The following is a 19,596-nucleotide window of genomic DNA, read 5'->3' on the forward strand; positions in this document are numbered from 1 at the left end:
GTAGCTAAACGCCGCTACAAGAACAATTTGTCTTCATTAAGGCCTGCAGTTCGGTGTCGTGAACCGGCGGGAAACCAACCGTGAAGGATGAGACGCGCGCGGCATATTGTTTCACGTCAGTGTGTGTGTGTGTGTGTGTGTGTGTGTGTGGGTGTCATGGCTGCATATTAGCATAGCCTGTTGTAGCCCGAAGCGGTGGATGTTATGATTTAAAAAGTAGCGAGCGGCGTAGCTTTAACCTTCGCTCCCCCGTCGGAGTCGTAAACATGACTGGGTTTGACCTTTGAAATGATGCTCATGAGAACGGCTTCGACAATCAAAGCAGGCGTCCAGCTGGGATTCACACACACACACACACACACACACACACACACACACACAGGGTGTCACTGAGCCGTCAAGTCTAAAATGATAGCGCGATTTTTGTATTTATTTATTCATTTATTATGTTATTTAGTTGGATTATTTATATATATCTTCCAGGTGCGAAAATTATTTATCGTTAAATTATCGGTAAAAATGATCTAATACCGTAAAAACCTGTGATAAAGTGGAAAATACGCAAAATCTGGATTTTTAATCCGGGATAAGGTTTTGAAAATGAAAAATCACGATTTTTAATCGCCGATACAGTGTTAAATCTTGGATTCTTTGCCGTAATTTTCTTTTTAATTTCAATAATATATGTATTTATCAATAAAATAGTTCCTCATTTAGTGATAATATTTTCTTTATTTATTTATCATTTATTTTAATTATTTCCATATATTGTCCAGCCTTATGAGCCTTCTCTTCTTAACCTTTCCCTTACTCTTCTAAACACTTCCTATACTCTTAAATGAGTAGCGACCATATTAGAAAATGCTTATTTTACCATGAAAACAATTGAAATGAAAAATATGGAAAAATACTTTTATATCGCAGGTAGATCAATTGAAAAGGAAATGAATTTTTTTATTTTTAATCAGCAATACGGTGTTAAATCTCGGATTTTTCGCTGTCATTTGCTTAATATAGCTCTTTGCTTAATATACCTTTAATAATATATATATGTTAATAATTTATATGAATACAATACTCGCTCATTTAGTGTTAATATTTTTATTTTATTTATTCATTATTTATTTTAATTATTTACATATGTCTTCCAGCCTTATGAACCTTTCCCTTACTCTTCTAAACACTCTTAAATGAGTAGCGACCATATAAAAAAATGCTTATTTTACCATAAAAATAACTGAAATGATAAATAATTAAAAATCGCAGGCAGATTCATTGCAAAAAAAAAATAAAAAATTCAGATTTTTAATCGACGACACAATGTTAAATCTTGGATTTTTTTTGCTGTCATTTGCTTTTTAATCAGCAATACAGTGGTAAAGAACAACTGTATGTGTAAATATACATATACATGTGACATAAACGGTATATTTTTTTTAACGTTCGTCTCTCCGACGTGATTCAAACAGTGTTTTGTGAACTCGCTCCCCGTCTCACCCCTGGCTGGTTTCCAGGCGTTACATCAGTTCCTTAGCTCAGCCATTAGCGGCGTCGGAGGCTGATAAAGACGACGTTTGAAATATCTGGGCGTAGAAAGGCGGAGAAGTGTGTGTGTGTGTGTGTGTGTGTGAGTTTTGGTGACACCGAACTTCTTCTTTTAACATCCAGAGTTGAGAGGAAAAAAATAAAGATGCTATCGCCCCGAATATTGATGTCTCGCTCCCATTTAATCCCCGAGCTTTTCTTTTTTTATTTTGTGCCCCCGCTGCAAATCTGCCTGGGATTTCTATTTCCGTCTGTGTTTGCGGCCGCCGAAGTGATGGAATATTAACACACACACACACACACACACACATGCTCACACACACTCCCCCCCTGTTTCAGACGGAGAATGGCAGTGCCCTCCACGAGGCAGCTCTCTTCGGCAAGATGGATGTAGTCCGGCTTCTGCTCGACTCAGGTGGGGCTATAAATATAACCGAAGCTGCCGTGCATGCTTATGTGTGTGTGTGTGTGTGTGTGTGTGTTGTTTTAACCTGCGACCAGACGGTGCAGGTCGCCCTCCGGTGAGCCCCCCGGGCTTGTCATTGTTTTGGCCGTCCTCCCTCCGCCCCGAGGTCTAAAAGTTCACCCGGATGGAATTCCTGAGTAAAATAGCGCCGGTAGAACGTCTGCAGGCGAGTTCGGTTCTTCCAAACGCCACCTTCTGGTTCTTGCTAACGCGCAGGAACATGCTACGGCTGGAATAATAGCCGCTTTCCCCCACAATGGGGACTGTTTTGCAGGACTTTTTCAGGAACGAGATGGACCACGGACCCTGGACGAGTTCAGTAGGAACTCAAAAGATGTAGTTTAGCGGAACTCCTTAGCCACGTTTATTAGCAAATACTTCTTAAAAAGCACTGACGTGAGCGCTCAGATTTTTTTCTCGCGCCTTTTTCTGGCGAGATATTGCGCGACGAAGAAGTCCGAGCAGAGGAGCGTCAGCATTTTGGCTAGCATGAGTTAGCTAACGGCTAACAGGGCTCTCCACATGGCGCGGGGAGGAGATACATCCACTTACATTGGAATTCTGTTCCTACAACGCGACGTGATGAGATTTTAGACGTCTGTCGGAACTCACAAAAGTCGAAGGGCAAAATGTTTCCTAAAAAAACAACGCGAATGAAAGACAGTGAATGTAGCACGATCCAAGATGGCGTACAACCGAACGAAGCCGTCTTCCTCGTATAGCGTCGTGCGACGACTGATTCGTTTTAGCTTTTGTTTTTCTCTCAGAATTTCTGAACGCGTTCGTGGGAAATGACGATGTAACCGCCGAACGGTGGAGGACGTCCTGAATGGAAGGACTCCGGAACACGAACGCCGTGGCTTCGTTGTCTTCCGTTTGTTTTTGAGCGAAGAAAGTGGCTAACGCTAACTGCTAACCACAACAGGGGCAAACCCGGTAGCCGAAATGTACGATCGATGCAAAAAACAAAAGGGCGCCGTCGAATAAATTCAATCAGCAGGATTTTAATAAATGACACGGTTGCTTGTGTCCGGATGATACTGAATGAATGATTTTTAGAATTTTAAAAACATCCAGATACAATTTCCCAGATAGACGACACCCTGATTTTGTTTTATAGGTCCGGCTAATATTCAATTTCCTTCCAATTGTATCCTGAGGCTATTCAGGCACGCTAGTGTGTGTGTTTAATAGCATTTATCAATGTTCTGAACAGCTTCCTGGTTCGCTAATTAGCATTTTACTGTTTCAAACTCTGTGTGTGTGTGTGTGTGTGTGTGTGTATCCAGGAGAAACTCCAGTGTAAAAAGAAGTGATGAAAAGCACGTTGGCTGTTAATGAACTGCTTTCATGAATTAATAAAACCCAACAATCATCGCCTGGTGACTGTATCCCATTCATCTTTCGCTGACGGGAGTTTTATGGCTTTGCAGTGTGTGTGTGTGTGTGTGTGTGTGAGTGTGTGTGTGTGTGTGTGTGTGTGTGTCAGAACCGCACTTAACTTGATAGAAGCTGCTTGTGTCACATAGTTCCAGCTTGTTAAAGTTAAGTTTGTTTTCATCCGACGGTCATGTTCTGCATGTTTCTGTGCTGATACAGTTTTCTGTGTGTGTGTGTGTGTGTGTGTGTGTGTGTGTGTGTGTGTGTGTGTGCGTGTGTGTGTGCGTCATAGGGATCGACACCAATCTCAGAGACAGTCATGGAAGAACGGCTCTGGAGATCTTGAGAGAACATCCTGCGCCCAAATCCCAACAGATCACCGCTGTTATCCAAGGTAGCACACACACACACACACACACACACACTCTCTCTCACACACACTTTTGCACAACTGGAGATTATCAGGGGTCACACATCTGGCACCCTCATTTCGGTGGCCAGGAATCCGTAGAGCCCCGACGCTTTGGGAAACAAGGGTTTCTGTTTTGCGGCTGCTCGATTCTAATTGGTCGGAACCGACCCGGTGGTTTACCTGCAAAAATACACTTTCTATCTTTATCGGCGCGAAAGGAAAACGTCGGGACGGAGCGTCTCCGACTCGCGCGGGGCAAAGACGGAGATGTCGGTGGATTAGCGGCCCGGAGATGATCCCCGGAGCTTGCTGTCGCCCCCACGTCGCGTTTTTAACCCTCATATTATGCTAAGGGTCAATTTGGCCCATTGGGTCAATGGGTGAAATGGGTCAAATTGACCCTGAACATAATAAGAGGGTTAAACAATTTTAAGAATCGTCGCGTCAATCCCGGCGCGGCGTTGTCACGGCTCGTGGAGTAAGAACGTCTGCGCCCGTCCCGACTCGGCGGTTTTGTAATTTAACGTGTCCCCTGAAGTGAGTGATTAACGTCGGCGAGCATACCGCGCTTTCCGCTTGGTAACTCCGACTCCGCTCATTGAACGCTCCGGTTCCGTGTAGCTCTGAATGAAATGTCACAATTCTGGCAGCGGCTCTGAGTTTCTAACGGAAACGCCAGAGTCGGGGTGACATTTTCGTCGGACCAAGTCGGCTCAAGCCGATCGGAGGGAGGGTTCGATCTCATCCTGGCCGGACCTCCTGCTCGAGTTGTTCGGTCTTTTGGTGCTTTTTTTTCTTGTAGAAGCTCCAGAGAGTCGTAGATGAACGGCGGCGCCGGTCGGAATGAAGTTTTCCGTGCAGAGGGAAGCGTTGGGGTTCTCCCGCCGCCGTCCTTTCGGCGTTTTCGGGTTGATTAAGGGGGTCTCGGTTTTGAGACGACTTGGTTTCGTTAGGAAAATAATAACCAAATCCTTGATATCGTCAAGTCGGGCGAAGGCAGAAATGTGTCCCTAAGACTCACCAAGGCTCATTTGTGCCCAACAATAAAACCTCCCGTTGGCCGAACCTCCTATCTGTCCCACGTTCTCCTGGAGGTCTCCTGAAACGATGCAGTACCGTTGGAATTGGTGCGAGGGCAGTGTTGTTCGGTATGCTCGAGGGCGACCGGCAAAAGGGACAGAGAAGAAGAAGGTATAACCAAGGAAGAATTGTGTCCACATGCTGCTAAGTATCTAGACCTTCTTCTTACATCATCACCAGCTCCTCTGCTGTCACCAGGTTTGTCATTGGACGCTTTTAGGCAGTGCTTTTTAGCTTCGGTTGGGACTGTGTGACGGGTACCTTAGGCCTCATATCCAAAAACCGAACTGCCGAAGAAGAGGAAGAAGACAAGGACAACATGGAGGTGGAAGCTACCGCAGCGTTCATGTCCCGCATGGTGAGAATGACAATGAAGTGGTTTTATCCTCTCCCCGTTAGCTGTTAGCTACCTCTTCACTTTCTCTGGCCAAAATTGTTGATGTTCCTCTGTGAGTCCTGGAAGCCCCTCTGAGACGTAGCAGGCCAGGAGAGCTTGGACCTCTTCGTTGCTCCATTTCATGCTGCTTCTATCACTTTGGGCAACTGTCCGTAGTCTGCAAGAAGTATCTGGTGATGCATTCCTGGCAAGGAGTGGTGTAACACAAGAGTTTGGGACATGCATCTTAACCTCCAAGCTCAATAACAAACATTAAAAAGAAGAAGAGGAAGTCGACCCGGACAACATGAAGGTGGAAGCTGCCATAGCTAATAATAGTCATGGATTAGCAGATGGTTGAAGAGTTCGTATCTTCTCCCTGAGCTGCTGTGCCTTGTGAAGAACCCGTTAGCCGCTAGCTAACTCGGTACTTATTCTGGCCAAAATGTTGTTCCTCTGTGAAAATCCCTGTGAGGCGTCGCAGGCCAGGAAAGCTCGCAGCTCTTGGTCGCTCTATTTCTCGTTGCTTCGGTCATTTTGGACGACAGTATTTTGTTTTAACTTGTGGATCTGGTTTGTGGACATCGAGTAGGCATTTGACCCGCGGACAATCCTGAGGGAGGAACTCCGGGAATAGTGGGTATCGAACTGCGTTATATGAGCTGCTCGGTCCCCGTATGACCGGAGTTTGGTCCACATTGACGGTTGTAAGTCCGACTTGTCACCGCTCCTTGTCACCGTTCTGTTCATAGCAATTATGGACAGAATTTCTGGGCTCGGCCAGAGCGTCGAGGGGATCCAGTTTGGTTCCCACATGATGGAGTCTCTGCTTCTTGCAGATGAGGTGGCTCTGTTGACTTCATCCGTCCATGATCTCGGCTCTCACTGGAACGGTTCGCAGATGAATGTGAAGCAGCCGGGATGAGGCTCAGCACCTTTAAATCCGAGACCGGGGTGTTCAACCGAAATAAGGTGACGTGCCCACTCTGGATCGGGGAGGAGGTCCTGCCCCCAGTGGAGGAGTTCAAGTATCTTGGAGTCTTGTTCACTGGTGAGGGAAGGATGGAGCGGGAGATGGACAGGTGGATCGGTGTGGCGTCTGCAGCTATGCCGACTCTGTACTGGTCTGTCGTGGTGCCAGAAGGCGAAGCTCTCAATTTACCGGTTGATCTACGTCACGAGCCAAGGGTAGTGACCGAAAGAACGAGATCGCGGATACAAGCGGCTGAAATGCGGTGGCTGGACTCTCCCTTGAGATGGGGTGAGAAGTTTGGTCGTCCGGGACGAGCTCGAAGTAGAGTCGCTGCTGCTCCCAAATTAGTCGAGACAGTTGAAGTAGCTCCCGGACGACTCCCGGGGGAGGTATTCCAGGCATGTCCATCTGGGAGGAGACCACAGGGAAGACCTAGGGTACCCTGGAGAAACTATGTCTCTAGGCTGGCCTGGGAACGCCTTGGGGTCCTTCCAGAAGAGCCGGACCATGTGGCGGGGGGGCAGGAGTTCTGGAACTCGCTGCTCCGGCTCCTGGCCCCACGACCCGACTTGGGATAAGTGTCAGAAGATGGATGGATTTTTTTTAAAAATGGCCCTCCGTAGTCCGCAAGAAGTATCCAGTATCTCATAAGCCGCAAGAAGTATCCAGGAGTTCCAACGATCACCTGAGTTCCTGTGGTACCATTAAAGAAGACTCTGAAATGGGTTGGAGACGCCAAGGTCCCTCTGTTTCCTCTTCTTCTTCTTCTTCTTCTGCTGAAGGAACAGTCCAGCTCCTGGAAAAGGTTCTTGGAACTGCAAAGGGTAAAAGGGACTTAAGTTCGAAGGGAAGTCCGATCTCCGCACCACTCCAGCGGACGTATTGCTGAGCATACAAGTACAAGTGGGACGTACATTTGACACCAGCATACCCGTCAAAGTGAGCTGAGCACCAACGAGCCTCAAGAGAGATTTGCAATTCTCGGTGACGCACGGAGGTGGCGGAATTTAGGGAAAAAAAACAAAACAAGCTGAGTTCCAATTCGGGAGCGCGAGCCCCGCCTTTTCGTGTTTACAGCTTCTTGTTTTGCCCCCGAGACGCACAAATAAAAAGTCGATTATTCAGCCGGAGCGCCGAGTATTAAGAGTCTGCCAGCTATTTTCTGCCGGGGCTCGGAGGCGTGCGATGTTTGCCGAGTTAAACGCCGAATCCCGGCGCTCCCGGTCACGTAAAGTGGCGCCGCGGAATTTTAAAGGCCTCCCGAGGCCTCGGCGATAGGAGAGGAAAAAAAAAAAAAAACAGCGTCACTTTGCTCCGCTCGGGATCCCGGCAGCCGGATTCAGACGGAATCCTGAGACGGCGGCACGAATCCGACGATCAGGAAGAGATGATCGGGAAGAAGCAGGGAGGGACGGAGATTTGGACTCGGAGGCCGAGAGAGAGAAAGAAAGAGAAAGAAGGAAAGGACACAGCTGTGACTTTGTCAAGAAATCAGCTGCATGATGCCATTTCCTGTTGGAGAGGAGACAGAAAAGGACACACACACACACACACACACACACAAGCCACTTGTCATTTACTCCTTTTTATCAGCTGAGGGGTTTCTTCCTGCTCCACACACACACACACACACACACACACACACACACACAGACCTAATGAATGGATTGCCATTTAAGCCCAATTCACTTACATGTCATTTCCCGCCGCCGGTTTTGGCTGATGAACCGGAGGAGGTTTTTTTTGTATTTTGGGGCGTAACGAGAAGCACCTGCACGCCGTCTGCGGCCAATCAGGGCTCTCGGTCGGCGCCGTGCGCACCGGCGAGGCGGTTGCGGGCGTCCCCGACCCTGTAAAGTCTTGTTCTTGAAGAGGACAGAAGCGGAATGAGGGTCTGCATTTATGTCATGCTTTATGCTGGATAGTTCACACACACACACACACACACACACTGTGACTGTCAATCCTCCAATTGGGGTGACGCCCTCAAACCCCTCCTCTTCATCCGAGCTGCGTTACCTGTGGATGCTCAGTCGCGGCAGCCATCTTGAATTTACAATGCAGGTTTCCCCGCCCCCCCCCGAGGCCTCGGGGTGGATTTGACCCCGAAACGTGAATTTGTGTCGTCCTTCCTCCTCCTCGTCTTCTTCATCATCTCAACCTGTCAATCATCCCCCCCCCCCAGAGCACGTGATGGACGAGATGGAGAGACGAAGCGTCGCCGAGGAACCCGTGCGCAAATGTCCGGTTCCGGCGCCCCGGACCTCCGTCCCCTCGCCCTCCGCCTCCCCCTCCCTCAGACACAAGAGTGAGTCCAAACACACACACACACACACACGCATACACACACACTCACACACACATGTTGTGCGATGTTTAAGTGTTTCCTCCAAACAAAAATCCTCTCAGGTGATCCTAAATTGTGAGTAACAGTGCCCCCTAGTGGCAGATGCGCGCAATTACACTCGAGTTGAAATTTGATTCAAATCTGTGCAGCAGCGACCCCTTGTGGTCAGAGTGGGTATTGCAGGATGCAGACTACCCACGTTTTTGCAGGTAAAGGGTGACCCCATATCTTCAGCCATGTTTTTTTTTGTTTTTGTTTTTTTATCCCCCCCCAAAAAAAGCTTCTCCTCCTGTCTCCTCAACACCTGTAGATGCGTCAAAGCAGCTGTGTGTGTGAGTGTGTTTGTGTGTGTAACACTTATGGCTGAGTCCATGCACAGTTTAAGACCGTGCACACAGAAACACACATAACTGCAAAGGGATTCCAGGTAAAATGTAGTTGTTTTATCAGGTCAGGGTTGGTGTTTCAGGTTGCCGCTCGGCTCTCTGGAGGTTGCCATGGTCTCAGTGAAGTTGAGCGAACATTCAAGTGAAGGTTCTTGTTCCTCCCGCAGACGACGCTGTGACGAGCGAGCTTTCCAAGCTGCTCCACGAGATAAAGAAGTGCCGGGACAGGGACTACTCCTTCGAGGAGCTCTGCCACACCATCTCCTCCCACTCCGTGGAGAGCTTCGCCAGCGGGCGGCTCTCCGACGAGGAGCGTCCGGATCGGCCCAACGGGACCCTGACGCGGGTCGGCAAGGTACTGCGTTCACCGCCCCCCCCCCCCGGTTCTTTAAAATAAAAAAGTGCACCGAGTTCCACCCGCCGACGTCGTACAAGCAACCTGATCGAAACTCACCAGTTTATCAGATTTGCTAAATGCCAACAGAACAACACAAGTTCGTGCCTTAATCTAGATCAGGAGTCTGGAACTCAATTGCGGCCCTCGGAAAAATATTTTGTGGCCCCCTGCCCGAAATTAAATCTTTGTGTTAGTGCGGCACGCACGTTTTTTTCTCACATGCATCTTGGGGTTTTATACAGTGGGTTTCAAAAAAAAATTAAAAAAAACAGGCAAGGAAAAAATGAAATGTAACTTTGCAATGTATTTTTTGCTGCTAATTTGAAAACAAAATGATTTTTTTGATTAAAAAATGTGTAGTGACATTGTTAGAACGATCTTTCCTTTTTCTTATTTCTATAAAAACCACAAAAAGAAAATGTGCAAAATGAAAAAGATTGATTTAATAACCAGAATAGCCTTGTAAACATTGTCCCTCTTCTTATACATGCTACCAATCCATTTTCTGACAAATTCTAGTGACAAATTTTCCCACAGTGACAAGATTTTCTCTTTCAACTCAATATTTTTAGGGTGCAATTTCATCGCCTATTTTTCAATATGAATTTATAAATAAAATGAGTTTTATACCCCCGATCTAGATGTTTGCTTGTTCCGCTGAGGGGAACACATGCTTGTAATGTGGCCATCCGGCCAGCAGGGGGCGCTGTCGCACAATGTGAGCGCTTCATGCATCCAAGAAGGCAAACACCTTGGGACCATAATAATAATGATAATAATAATTTTTACTAATATAAATGTTATCATTATTACAAGGTTTATCAATAGGACGTTGATGACATTTTTGATCCTTATTATCATCTTTACTATTATTATGTTGATGATTCTATTCTGATTATGATTGTCGTTATTATGATGTTGATTATGATGACTGGTTTTATTATTTTTATTAAAGTATGGTTATTGTGCTGATAATGATGATTGTTTTTATGACACTGATGATTATTGTTGCCTTTACTATTATTATTATTATGTCATAATTTTTATTATGATCATCATTATGATGATGCTTATTATTATTACCATTATTATTGTGATTTTTAGTGTCATTATAATGATGAGAATAATTCTTATCATTATTATTAATATATATAGAGTCCATTATTCAGACATTCAGATCCATTCCACACACAGTAAATAAACTAAAATAATAATAAAATAAATTAAAGAGAACTGATAACATCTTTTTAGGTTAACGTATGAACGGATTGGAGGAGCATTTATCAGTTTTACCAGCGAGAGCCGAGCACAGAGGTCATCTATCACACTGACCAACCTGCCTGAGCCTGTGGACCACACACACACACACACACACACACACACACACACACACACACACTCACGTGCACATTCACACATAACATGTCAGGAGTAGGTTGACCGTGATCAATAACTCATCCTTTTCTCCAGTAGAGTAATACGCCCAATATGGGAGCGAGCAACGGCATGTTTACACACTGTCCTTAACCGCTCAGAGCTATCAAACACACACACACACACACACACACACACACTACATGTATGTAGAACACACACACCTCAGCTCAATTAGACTGTAATTATCTTTTCATCTTGTGTACCACTCTCTCTGCCTCAGCACCAATTTGTATTCTATTACTGACTTCTGTTAGGTGTGTGTGTGTGTGTGTGTGTGTGTGTGTGTGTGTGCGCTCCCAGGCAACGGGCCCTACGTGTGGCCAGAGCCATTATGGGATGCGCTGTGTCTGTCTTTCATAAATAACACATGTGGAAACACACGTTGCGTTTCCTCGGCAGCGAGTGTGTGTAAAGTCTGGCACATCAGCATGTGTGTGTGCGCGTGCGCGTGTGTGTGTGTGTGTGTGTGTGTGTGCATGTATATCCGTCTCTGCGGAGAACCAATCGGCCACCACGCAACAAAACCAGTACTACAACAGCAAAGGAGGTCAGTGGAGACCAGAACTATGAATGAATGAATGATTGGATGCAATTTTCCTGCTAATTGCTAGTGCTAGCACACTCTCAGCGCTCAAGAAAACCTATTCAGCCAATCATATGATACGATACCTACGCAGCCAATCACGGCATTGGCAGTACTTGCGCGCGTGCTCTGCCCATACGCGCTATGTAAGAACGATAATGACAGTGTGGCGGAGTTAAGTGACGCTAACGCTAACTAATGCTAACATGCTAACCCTTTATCAAGTGAAAAAGAAATGCTCACAGTGGTCCTCAGTGTGCTCAGGGAGGTTGTCTGTATGCCCAGACATATGAAAAATTAGAGGGAACGTTGCTTGTATGTCTACGTAATGTGTGAATGAATGAATAAATGGTTGTATCTACGATGTGCGGATGAGAGGGTGAATAGTTTTGAGTTTATTTGGAGTGTGAATGAGTGAGCGAGCGGATGATTGCGTTGACAAAGTGTGAACGAATGAGTGAATGGTTGTTCCATTGATGTGTGAATGAGAGGGTGAATAGCTGTATGTTTTTATAAGTAAATGAATTAGTGAATGGTTGTGTTTATAATGTGTGAATGAGAGGGTGAATAGCTGTATATTTATATGATTTGTGAATGGATGAGTGAATTATTGTGTATGAATGAGAGGGTGAATGGCAGCATGTTTAAATGAGTGAATGAATGGGTGAATATTGCATTTACACGTGAATGAGACGGTGAATGGCTGCATATCTATGATTTGTGAATTGTTGTGTTTACAACGTGTGAATGAGAGGGTGAATGGTTGTATGTTTATATAAGTAAATGAATAAGTGAATGGTTGTGTTTATAATGTTGACCAAACTAATAATATCACAACAATATCACTTTCATTTTGGGTTATACTTATTTTATTACCTGTTTATGTATTGTATAGTTATTTTATTGCCTATTTGTATATTTTATATATATTTTATGCCTATTTGTAAATTTTATATATATTGTCTATTTGCACAATTTAAAATATGTATTGTCTTCCCAGGACGACAGATGGAAATTAGCCATGAGCTACAATCTGGTACAAACATCTCTGCCTCTGTGCTTATTGTAATTGTACACTGTCCTAATAAAGTCTTTAAACAAAAAAAAAAAACTAAAACTAAACTGATGTGTGAATGAGAGGGTGAACGGTTGTACGTTTCTATCTGTGACGGACGTGTCCGGGTTGAACCTGCTTCCCAGCCAATCACAGCTGTCCGTCACATACCGATAACGAATGAATGAATGGTTCCTCCGTTGTTCATTCGTAAACACAACCGTCACCGAAGGTCCTTTTCCGCCGCCGATCTCGAATAGATACGCAAACAGAAGAGATCCGAGGACGTCGCGCTTTCCGATCAGACGCCGCTTTTTCCCGGGATCGCATTCCCCTTGCTTCCAAATCGGCGCTCCATTAAAAACAATTTCCAAGTGACGTCGAAAGTCACCCCCTTAGGTGACTTTAGCCATGTTGGAATCAACTCCTAGCAGAAACTACGTGAAGTTCTGCAAGTCCAGCGGAACCTTGACTTGGGAGAACGTCGTTTTTTCCGATATCCGATCCGTCGCTCGGGATGAGTTATGATGAGCGTTCGATGCCGACTTGTTTGTGAAAGGCGTTTAAAAACAGTTGGGCGCGCAGCCGACCGCTAGCTAGCTCAGAGACCGTCGTGGAGAAACACGAGCGAGGTGTCGAGATGGAGAAGTCGTCGTCGGTGAGATACCGAGAGCGGGAACGTCAACGGACGAGGCGAGGAAGACGGATTGATGATTTTAAAAAGCGGAGCGGCGCTCAATCCGATGCTAAATGACGGTTAGCTTCAGGCGTAGCAAAGCGCGCAAGTCACGTTGTAGAATTAAGTAAGCTAAGCGATATCACGTATTATCATTTGTTATACAATTTTTCTTATTTAAAAATGTGTTACAAAACTGTGGGGTTGGAAGGGATTGATATCGTTTTTGTTCATTTTAACAGAGAAATTTCTATTTACGAGCAAATTGGGTTACGAGTTCGGAAACAATTCACCTCCCGAGTCAAGGTTTTACCGCATAACGTCGATGAGTTCGCCACGAGCCCGGCGGCGGTGAATATTTAACAACGTCCTCTTTGAGTGACGGCTGTTTGATTGATTTTTTTTTTTTTAATTTTTGATTTTTATGAACAACCGCGTCCGCCTCGGGGTGTTGCAGAGCGACTCGCCATCTGCGGTAATTGGTGACCTTTTGGATTCCAGCTTCATTTCCCGTCTCCCGCACGGCTTCTGTCCCCCCTTTGTCTTCCCTCCGCCGGAAGATGAATCCGAAAAGATCCGTCCGCTCGCTAGCGTCCCCTCGTTTTCGTTCAATTGTTTTCCGAGACCTTTTCGAATCTTCAGGTTCCGGCGTAATCCCGTCGTGGCCGGCGTCCTCCGCAGTTACCCGAGGCGTCGGGCGGGCGGGCCGACGCCTCCAGGGACCCACGGCGAAGGACACGGTGTGAATGCCTGAGCGAAAAGCCGCTGTGCAGACGTAGCGTCGCCCCGAGCGATTCTCTCTAGCTTGTCTTCGCCGGGAAAGATTTACCCGAAAGTGTGTGTGTGTGTGTGTGACGCAAAGGGAGCTGAACACTCTGCTGATCCAGTACAGGGCGAGTTGTTCAATATAGTTGGAAAAAAGTGAACTTTCTTGCAAATGGAAGTTTTCGGTTTGACATCAAAAGAAGCAAAGATCCGGGATCTGCATTTATTTATGCGGGTATGTTTTATTCATCGTTGTTTAGTTTGCATCTGGACGGTGTGTTTATCGCGCTTGATTCAAAGAATTAATCTGGGAGATGTGTCTTTAGAAAGGCCTCTTAAGTGCGTGCACACCAATGCACAGAGGCCTGGTTTACCCTAATTAAGACCACTGTGAGACTAGTTAGCTATGATTTACTTTTCTGCGACGAGAAGACGGGTAACCTTGGTGTGTGAGCGGTAGGGAGCGAGACATGTACCTCACACTAATTAGCTTAGCACAAATTACGAGGCGCGCTACTTGCCGATTCATGCAAAGCATACATGTCAGGGGTCTGGCTGTGCAAACAGCCCTTAAAATACTTGTTTTTTCAATGCGGTTTTGTAGGTGTGTCGTTGTTAGCCGGCGATGTGTGTGACCAGGCGTCATTGTTCACCCCCGCCTTTCATTTCAAGCCCTCGGAGAATCCGGCGCGTGAACTCTGACCTCTCCAACGTCGACCGAGTGTTACTGTATGCCGACGTTGCGGTGATTTGACTGTTTGCGTTCCACAGAGGCCGACCCCGCCCCTCGCCGTGGCGATGGAGGAGGAGGAAACGGAGAAGAGTTGCGGCCCCGCCGGGTTCTGGGAAGCCTTGACGCCCTGCAACGGCTGCCACAACCTGGGCTTCTCCAGCTTGTCACAGGTGCGCTCACGCACGCTAACACCACGCGCACACCGCCTTTTCCAATCAGCGGCGTGCTAATGTACCTCCGATGTTTTCATCGCATCGTACCTCCATAATGTACCCGGAAATTACAGGCTTCTGGTGTCGCCATTGTTCAGCGCGAATATGTCGGCCGGTTGCCGTGGGAACTCAGGGAACAAGCCGTCACCTTAGAAAGACCGTCTTGCTCCTGGAAACTCCGGGAGCTCTGGTCTTCGCTCGTCCGACTTCCCCTTCCTGATCGCGCTCGCATTTTGTAGCCGTTACGACGGCAATTAGCGCTGGCTTGGTGAAGTCAGAGCGGGTAACGGTCACCTGACATATCTGACACGTAAAAGGTTAGTCATCCCTGCAGGGGAAATCTAAATGTATTAGCATCGAGCAGCAGTGAGTGGAATATGAATGCCGATCGCGGAAGATTAAATTCTTTAATATATTTCCCGGCATGAAGGCTGTTTTTGTTTTTTGGTTCTCCTTGGTCCCCCGGCTGTGCAGGTCGTTCGGGGAGCCACGTCGGTCATTTGCAAAGCAGGTCCGGATGGTGAAAATAACTACGGTAATCATTGCTAAGTGTCGCGCGGTCCGTTTCGGTTTGGACTCTCCTAATGCAGATATTGAGTATCATCACCGTGGGTGTACCAGGGGTGCAGTCTGGAGAAATAGCCCCTATCGATCCTGCCCATTCAGATAAAAAAGTCAGAAAGTCTCTTATAAGCTATTTCCCAACTGTAGGAACTTTTTTTGCGGTTTCAGGAACGGTACTGTTTTTATTTTGTGCATTCGGGCAGCATAGCAACCAGGGACCATTGCCCTTACCTCCTTTTAGCTCCTGCCCCAAGGCAGGTACTTTTTATGTATAAGAACATACAAGTCCATTCCCAGATACTTCTTGCAAGCTTTGGAGTTCCCTTCTCAAAACCCATCAGCTGTTCTCTTGTGACAAAATAGACCGAGCTTGCGAGAAAACAGAGCAATGAAGACGTCCAAGCTGCTCCGGTTTGCTAGGATCCACATTTCGGCCGATATAAGTTTGGAGTTAGCCAACGGCTAACGGGGTTCTTCACCAGCACGGCAGCTCAGGGAGAAGATACAAACACTTGGGCCCATCTGATAGTCCGTGGTTGTTATTCCACGAACGCTGTGGACAGTTCTTGGAACCGCGTTCTCGCCAAAACCTTCTTCTCGTAGCAGCTGGACTTCTTCAGTTACAGGAACAGAAGAAGCCCCTCAGATCAGAGGTGAAACTTCTTCAAGGGAAGATAAATTCAGACGTGCCAGAACTGAGTTCTCAGAACTTTTCTGTCCAAAAGCTGCGGTCGTCCATCAGCCAGTCTGCAAGGAGGATCAACTACCTTCCTAATACCCAAGTCTTTGATTATGCCTTCTTTTTCATTTTCTCCAAGCTAGCTGGGATCAGCTAGCTTCGCTCGTACATTTGAAGAAGCTTTTGCAAAACCCAGATGCCCCCCCGAAAGAAGACATCGTCCTCCAACCCCCAAAATAAAGCATTCCTTTTGGCGTTCGTCCCTCCAAGCTGACCTCGGCATCACGTCCTGTCCTCTGGTAGCTGCGGACGTCCTCAGACGGGTTCTTGGCGATCGATACCATAAACAAACGCTCTTTCGGTTACATGTAAAAGATCATTTTGCTCTAGTCTTCTTTTTTCTGTCCACGATGAAGCTAGTAGTTGGGTTGACCAGGGATCCGGTTACCGCCGTCTCCCCTCCCTTGGTTGGTTTGCGCTGCTTCACTACCTCGTCTATTCAGGCGCTCGCGTTTTTCCGTCTTTTCATGCCACCCGCAGCCCCACGTGCTCTGGGTATCGATGGGATTGAGCGCGTGGAGACGAGGTCTTTTAGCCGGGAAGTTACTCGCCGGCTCAAAGAACGGGACGACTGACATTTGTAACACAACAAGGCCCCCTGTCTTGTGAAGCTGGCGGCGGCCCCGGACTCCTGGCTCGAGGCCGATGGGGGGTTAGCGCTGAAGTGAACATTCGCACTTCCCTGCGTGGACGGGCGGAAACTCGGTTGTTCTCTCACCGCCATCCAGAGCCCCTTTGTTCCGATCATCAAATGTGAGATCCGTCACCTTTCTACTTGAGCTTGTTCTCCCCCGGTTTGCTCTCCATCTCACCCCGCCGCTTGTTATTTTGAGCAGAGGATAATCTTTGTATTTGATTATTTTTGTCAGCTCCCGCTCCGGACTGCCACCGACTTGCGTATTCTTCTTTTGGGTACCTCAGAAGGTACGTCCTGTACTCTGAGAACTGGAGATTTACGCCAAGAGCTTGAAGTGAGATCGCTTTTGTCAAGAATGTAATTGATGCGTGGATAAAGAACCATTCGTCGCTGTTCCTAGCGTCCGCTTTGTTGTTGATTTGACTCCAAATGGATTTAAAGGACACTATGCAGAGTTGCCTAAGGGTTCATTTGTGCTCAATGTTCAGATCGCGCCTTCTGTCCAACATCTGCATCCACTTCCTGCGTAGTTCTGTATATTTGCGCATGCGTAGCCAAACGCAACAAACGTAGCAGTACGACTGAAAGTCGGGGGCCAGTGTTGTATGCTCAGTTGGGACCAGCAAAAGGAACAGAGAAAATAGATGCAACAATGGTGTCGGTATAACCGACCACTATTGGTCGGAACTTGGAAGTGACTTATGAACTCTTCAGTGCTCTCTGGTGGATGTATTACCATGGCAACGTGAGACACGCATGGGTAGTATCTGTGCAGTGGCACTTGACAATGTCTGAAAGGGATGTACCTTTTCCTACCTTCCGTAAAATTTTACAAGCACGACGTGAGTGAATGAGGCCATTGAGAAAACGTTTCCTAGGATGACAAACCATGTGAGAACTTCAGTCATTGCCTCAAATTTATGTATGGCTCCTGCTGTGTCCAGCTGGCCAATGGAAAGAACGCATCTTTAAGGCTCTTCTGCGGCAGTCGGTGCCATTGTAACCTCTTTGTCATTTCCCTGCATGCTGCTCCAGTGAACCACCGATGTGTTTGGGTACCAGTCTGGTTCTTGCCAACCTTCACAAGTTACTTCGCAGAGGAGGAGTTGGCCTTGACAGATGAGGCGACTGAAACCTCAAAGTTGTTTTTTTTTTATCCAGAAAGGGGTTCAAAAGTTCTGTTCAACCGTTTTAATGCCGTTCCTTCGGACTTATACATGTGAGAAGGACCAGACTGGAAGGGCGAGGCCACAGGAAGTGGAGATAGAGAAGGCGGAGGAGTTGAAGTACTTTGGGTCAGTGGAGAGGTTGGAGGAGAGGTGAAGAAACCGGTGCAAGCCGGCTGGAACCGGTGGAGAAAAGTGTCAGGGGTTATGAAAGAGTATCAGCCAGGATGAAAAGAAGGTGGAGAAGATAGAGGTGAGAACAGAAATGGCGCAGAGGAGGCAGAGGGCAAGATGGGACTGAGGAGGATGGAGAGGAGCAGGACTCGTACATCAATGGGGACAGCACATGCAAGGTGTTCTGGAGATGACAGGAATGGTGAAGGTCCGGGTAGAAGGTTGCTGAGGTTGTAGACCAGGAGGAAAACCAGAGGAGAAATGTATGGATTGAGGAACAGGGAAAGGAGAAGCAGAGGAGAAGGTTAGATGGAGGATTTGCAGAGGCCACCCCTGAAGGAGCAGCCTAAAACCATGAAGAATGGCAGAATGTCACGACATAGGAGGCCAAAGTCGGACGTCAAACTTTTTCCTCTTGGACACGACTGGTGGCCTCCTCCACTTTCTTCTGCTGTGCAGAAAAAAACACCCTCTTCTCATTTTATAATCCGGATTTGACGGAAGACGCGACTTATTCAAGCCTGGATCCAGTTTCCTCCCCAAACCTTAATACAATAATAGATCTTGTGTGGAAGTTTGCACGAGGAACCCGTTATTGAATTGTGCGTCTGTTTATCCGGCAGATGTTGATCGGATTAGCGGGCAAATCAGAAGGAATGCTAGATTTACTTTAGCACGTTATTAGCGCCACATGCTAGCGCAAGAGCGTGTTTTCTTTTGTATCAGAAGTCGGGGGGGTTTCCTCCAAACACGTCGACACGCGAGCGCCGGCGTCAGAGGCGTGGAGGAAGTTCCCGCCGCTTTGGCGGCTTGAAAATAACCTTGAAATCAAAATTCAAGGGGGGGGAAAAAGAAATAACAAGGGCAAAGATGTCGTAGCTTTGTTCAGGAGCAAGTGCAAGGGGAAGATAGCGAGAGAGAGGGGCTGGCTGGGTTGCCAGGCAACACAGGAATTCATAAGATGTCAGGCGTGGGATGCCCACCATTGACACATAAGAATCACAGGTGCGTCAGTGTGCTGCACCACACACACACACACACACACACACACACACACACACACACACACAGGACTTTGCTCACGCTGTGCGTTTTGTTGTTAAAGTATCGTTCCGATGAATCTCAGGCTTCGTCAAAATAATTGCAGTATTTAAAGTATCGGCATTTCGGACACCTGAATATAAGTCGCCCCGGCTGAAAAATAACGAAATAAATGTATTTGCACATTTATAGGCTGAGCTTGTTTTGTCTTTACGGTGTTTTGTTTCCGAGCAGCGCCTGTGACGCGGCTGAGGAAATAAAATTGTCTTCTTCGGTGTCGGAATTGAACGTCAGAATTTCACGGTAATTTCATCGGTCCGATGTGAATGTTTGGTCCCGGCGAGTAAAAGTACCAATAAGAACAGGAGAAAACATTTGTTTTTTTTTGTTCGTTCGTTCGTTCGTTCATTCCTTCATGTCTTCGGGCTGCTGCAGCCAATCACGGCCCTGCAA

General features: G+C 46.9%; 1 protein-coding gene across 5 annotated transcripts in view; it reads left to right on the plus strand.

Moving 5' to 3' along the window:
- The window catches only part of anks1b (ankyrin repeat and sterile alpha motif domain containing 1B), a 260,974-nt gene that overhangs the window by 105,805 nt on the left and 135,573 nt on the right, over nucleotides 1-19,596 (plus strand). For all 5 annotated transcript variants that reach the window (XM_086146400.1, XM_086146403.1, XM_086146401.1 and 2 more), the window contains exons 6-10: nucleotides 1,885-1,960; nucleotides 3,684-3,785; nucleotides 8,418-8,540; nucleotides 9,133-9,320; nucleotides 14,649-14,780. In XM_086146400.1, the coding sequence (XP_086002526.1) occupies nucleotides 1,885-1,960; nucleotides 3,684-3,785; nucleotides 8,418-8,540; nucleotides 9,133-9,320; nucleotides 14,649-14,780 (621 nt within the window). The remainder of the gene's footprint in view (nucleotides 1-1,884; nucleotides 1,961-3,683; nucleotides 3,786-8,417; nucleotides 8,541-9,132; nucleotides 9,321-14,648; nucleotides 14,781-19,596) is intronic.

This window comes from Fistularia commersonii, chromosome 5, assembly GCF_037954325.1.
Source record: "Fistularia commersonii isolate RoL2024-O1a breed Wild chromosome 5, RoL_Fcom_v1.0, whole genome shotgun sequence".
NCBI classification, from domain to species: Eukaryota; Metazoa; Chordata; class Actinopteri; order Syngnathiformes; family Fistulariidae; genus Fistularia; species Fistularia commersonii.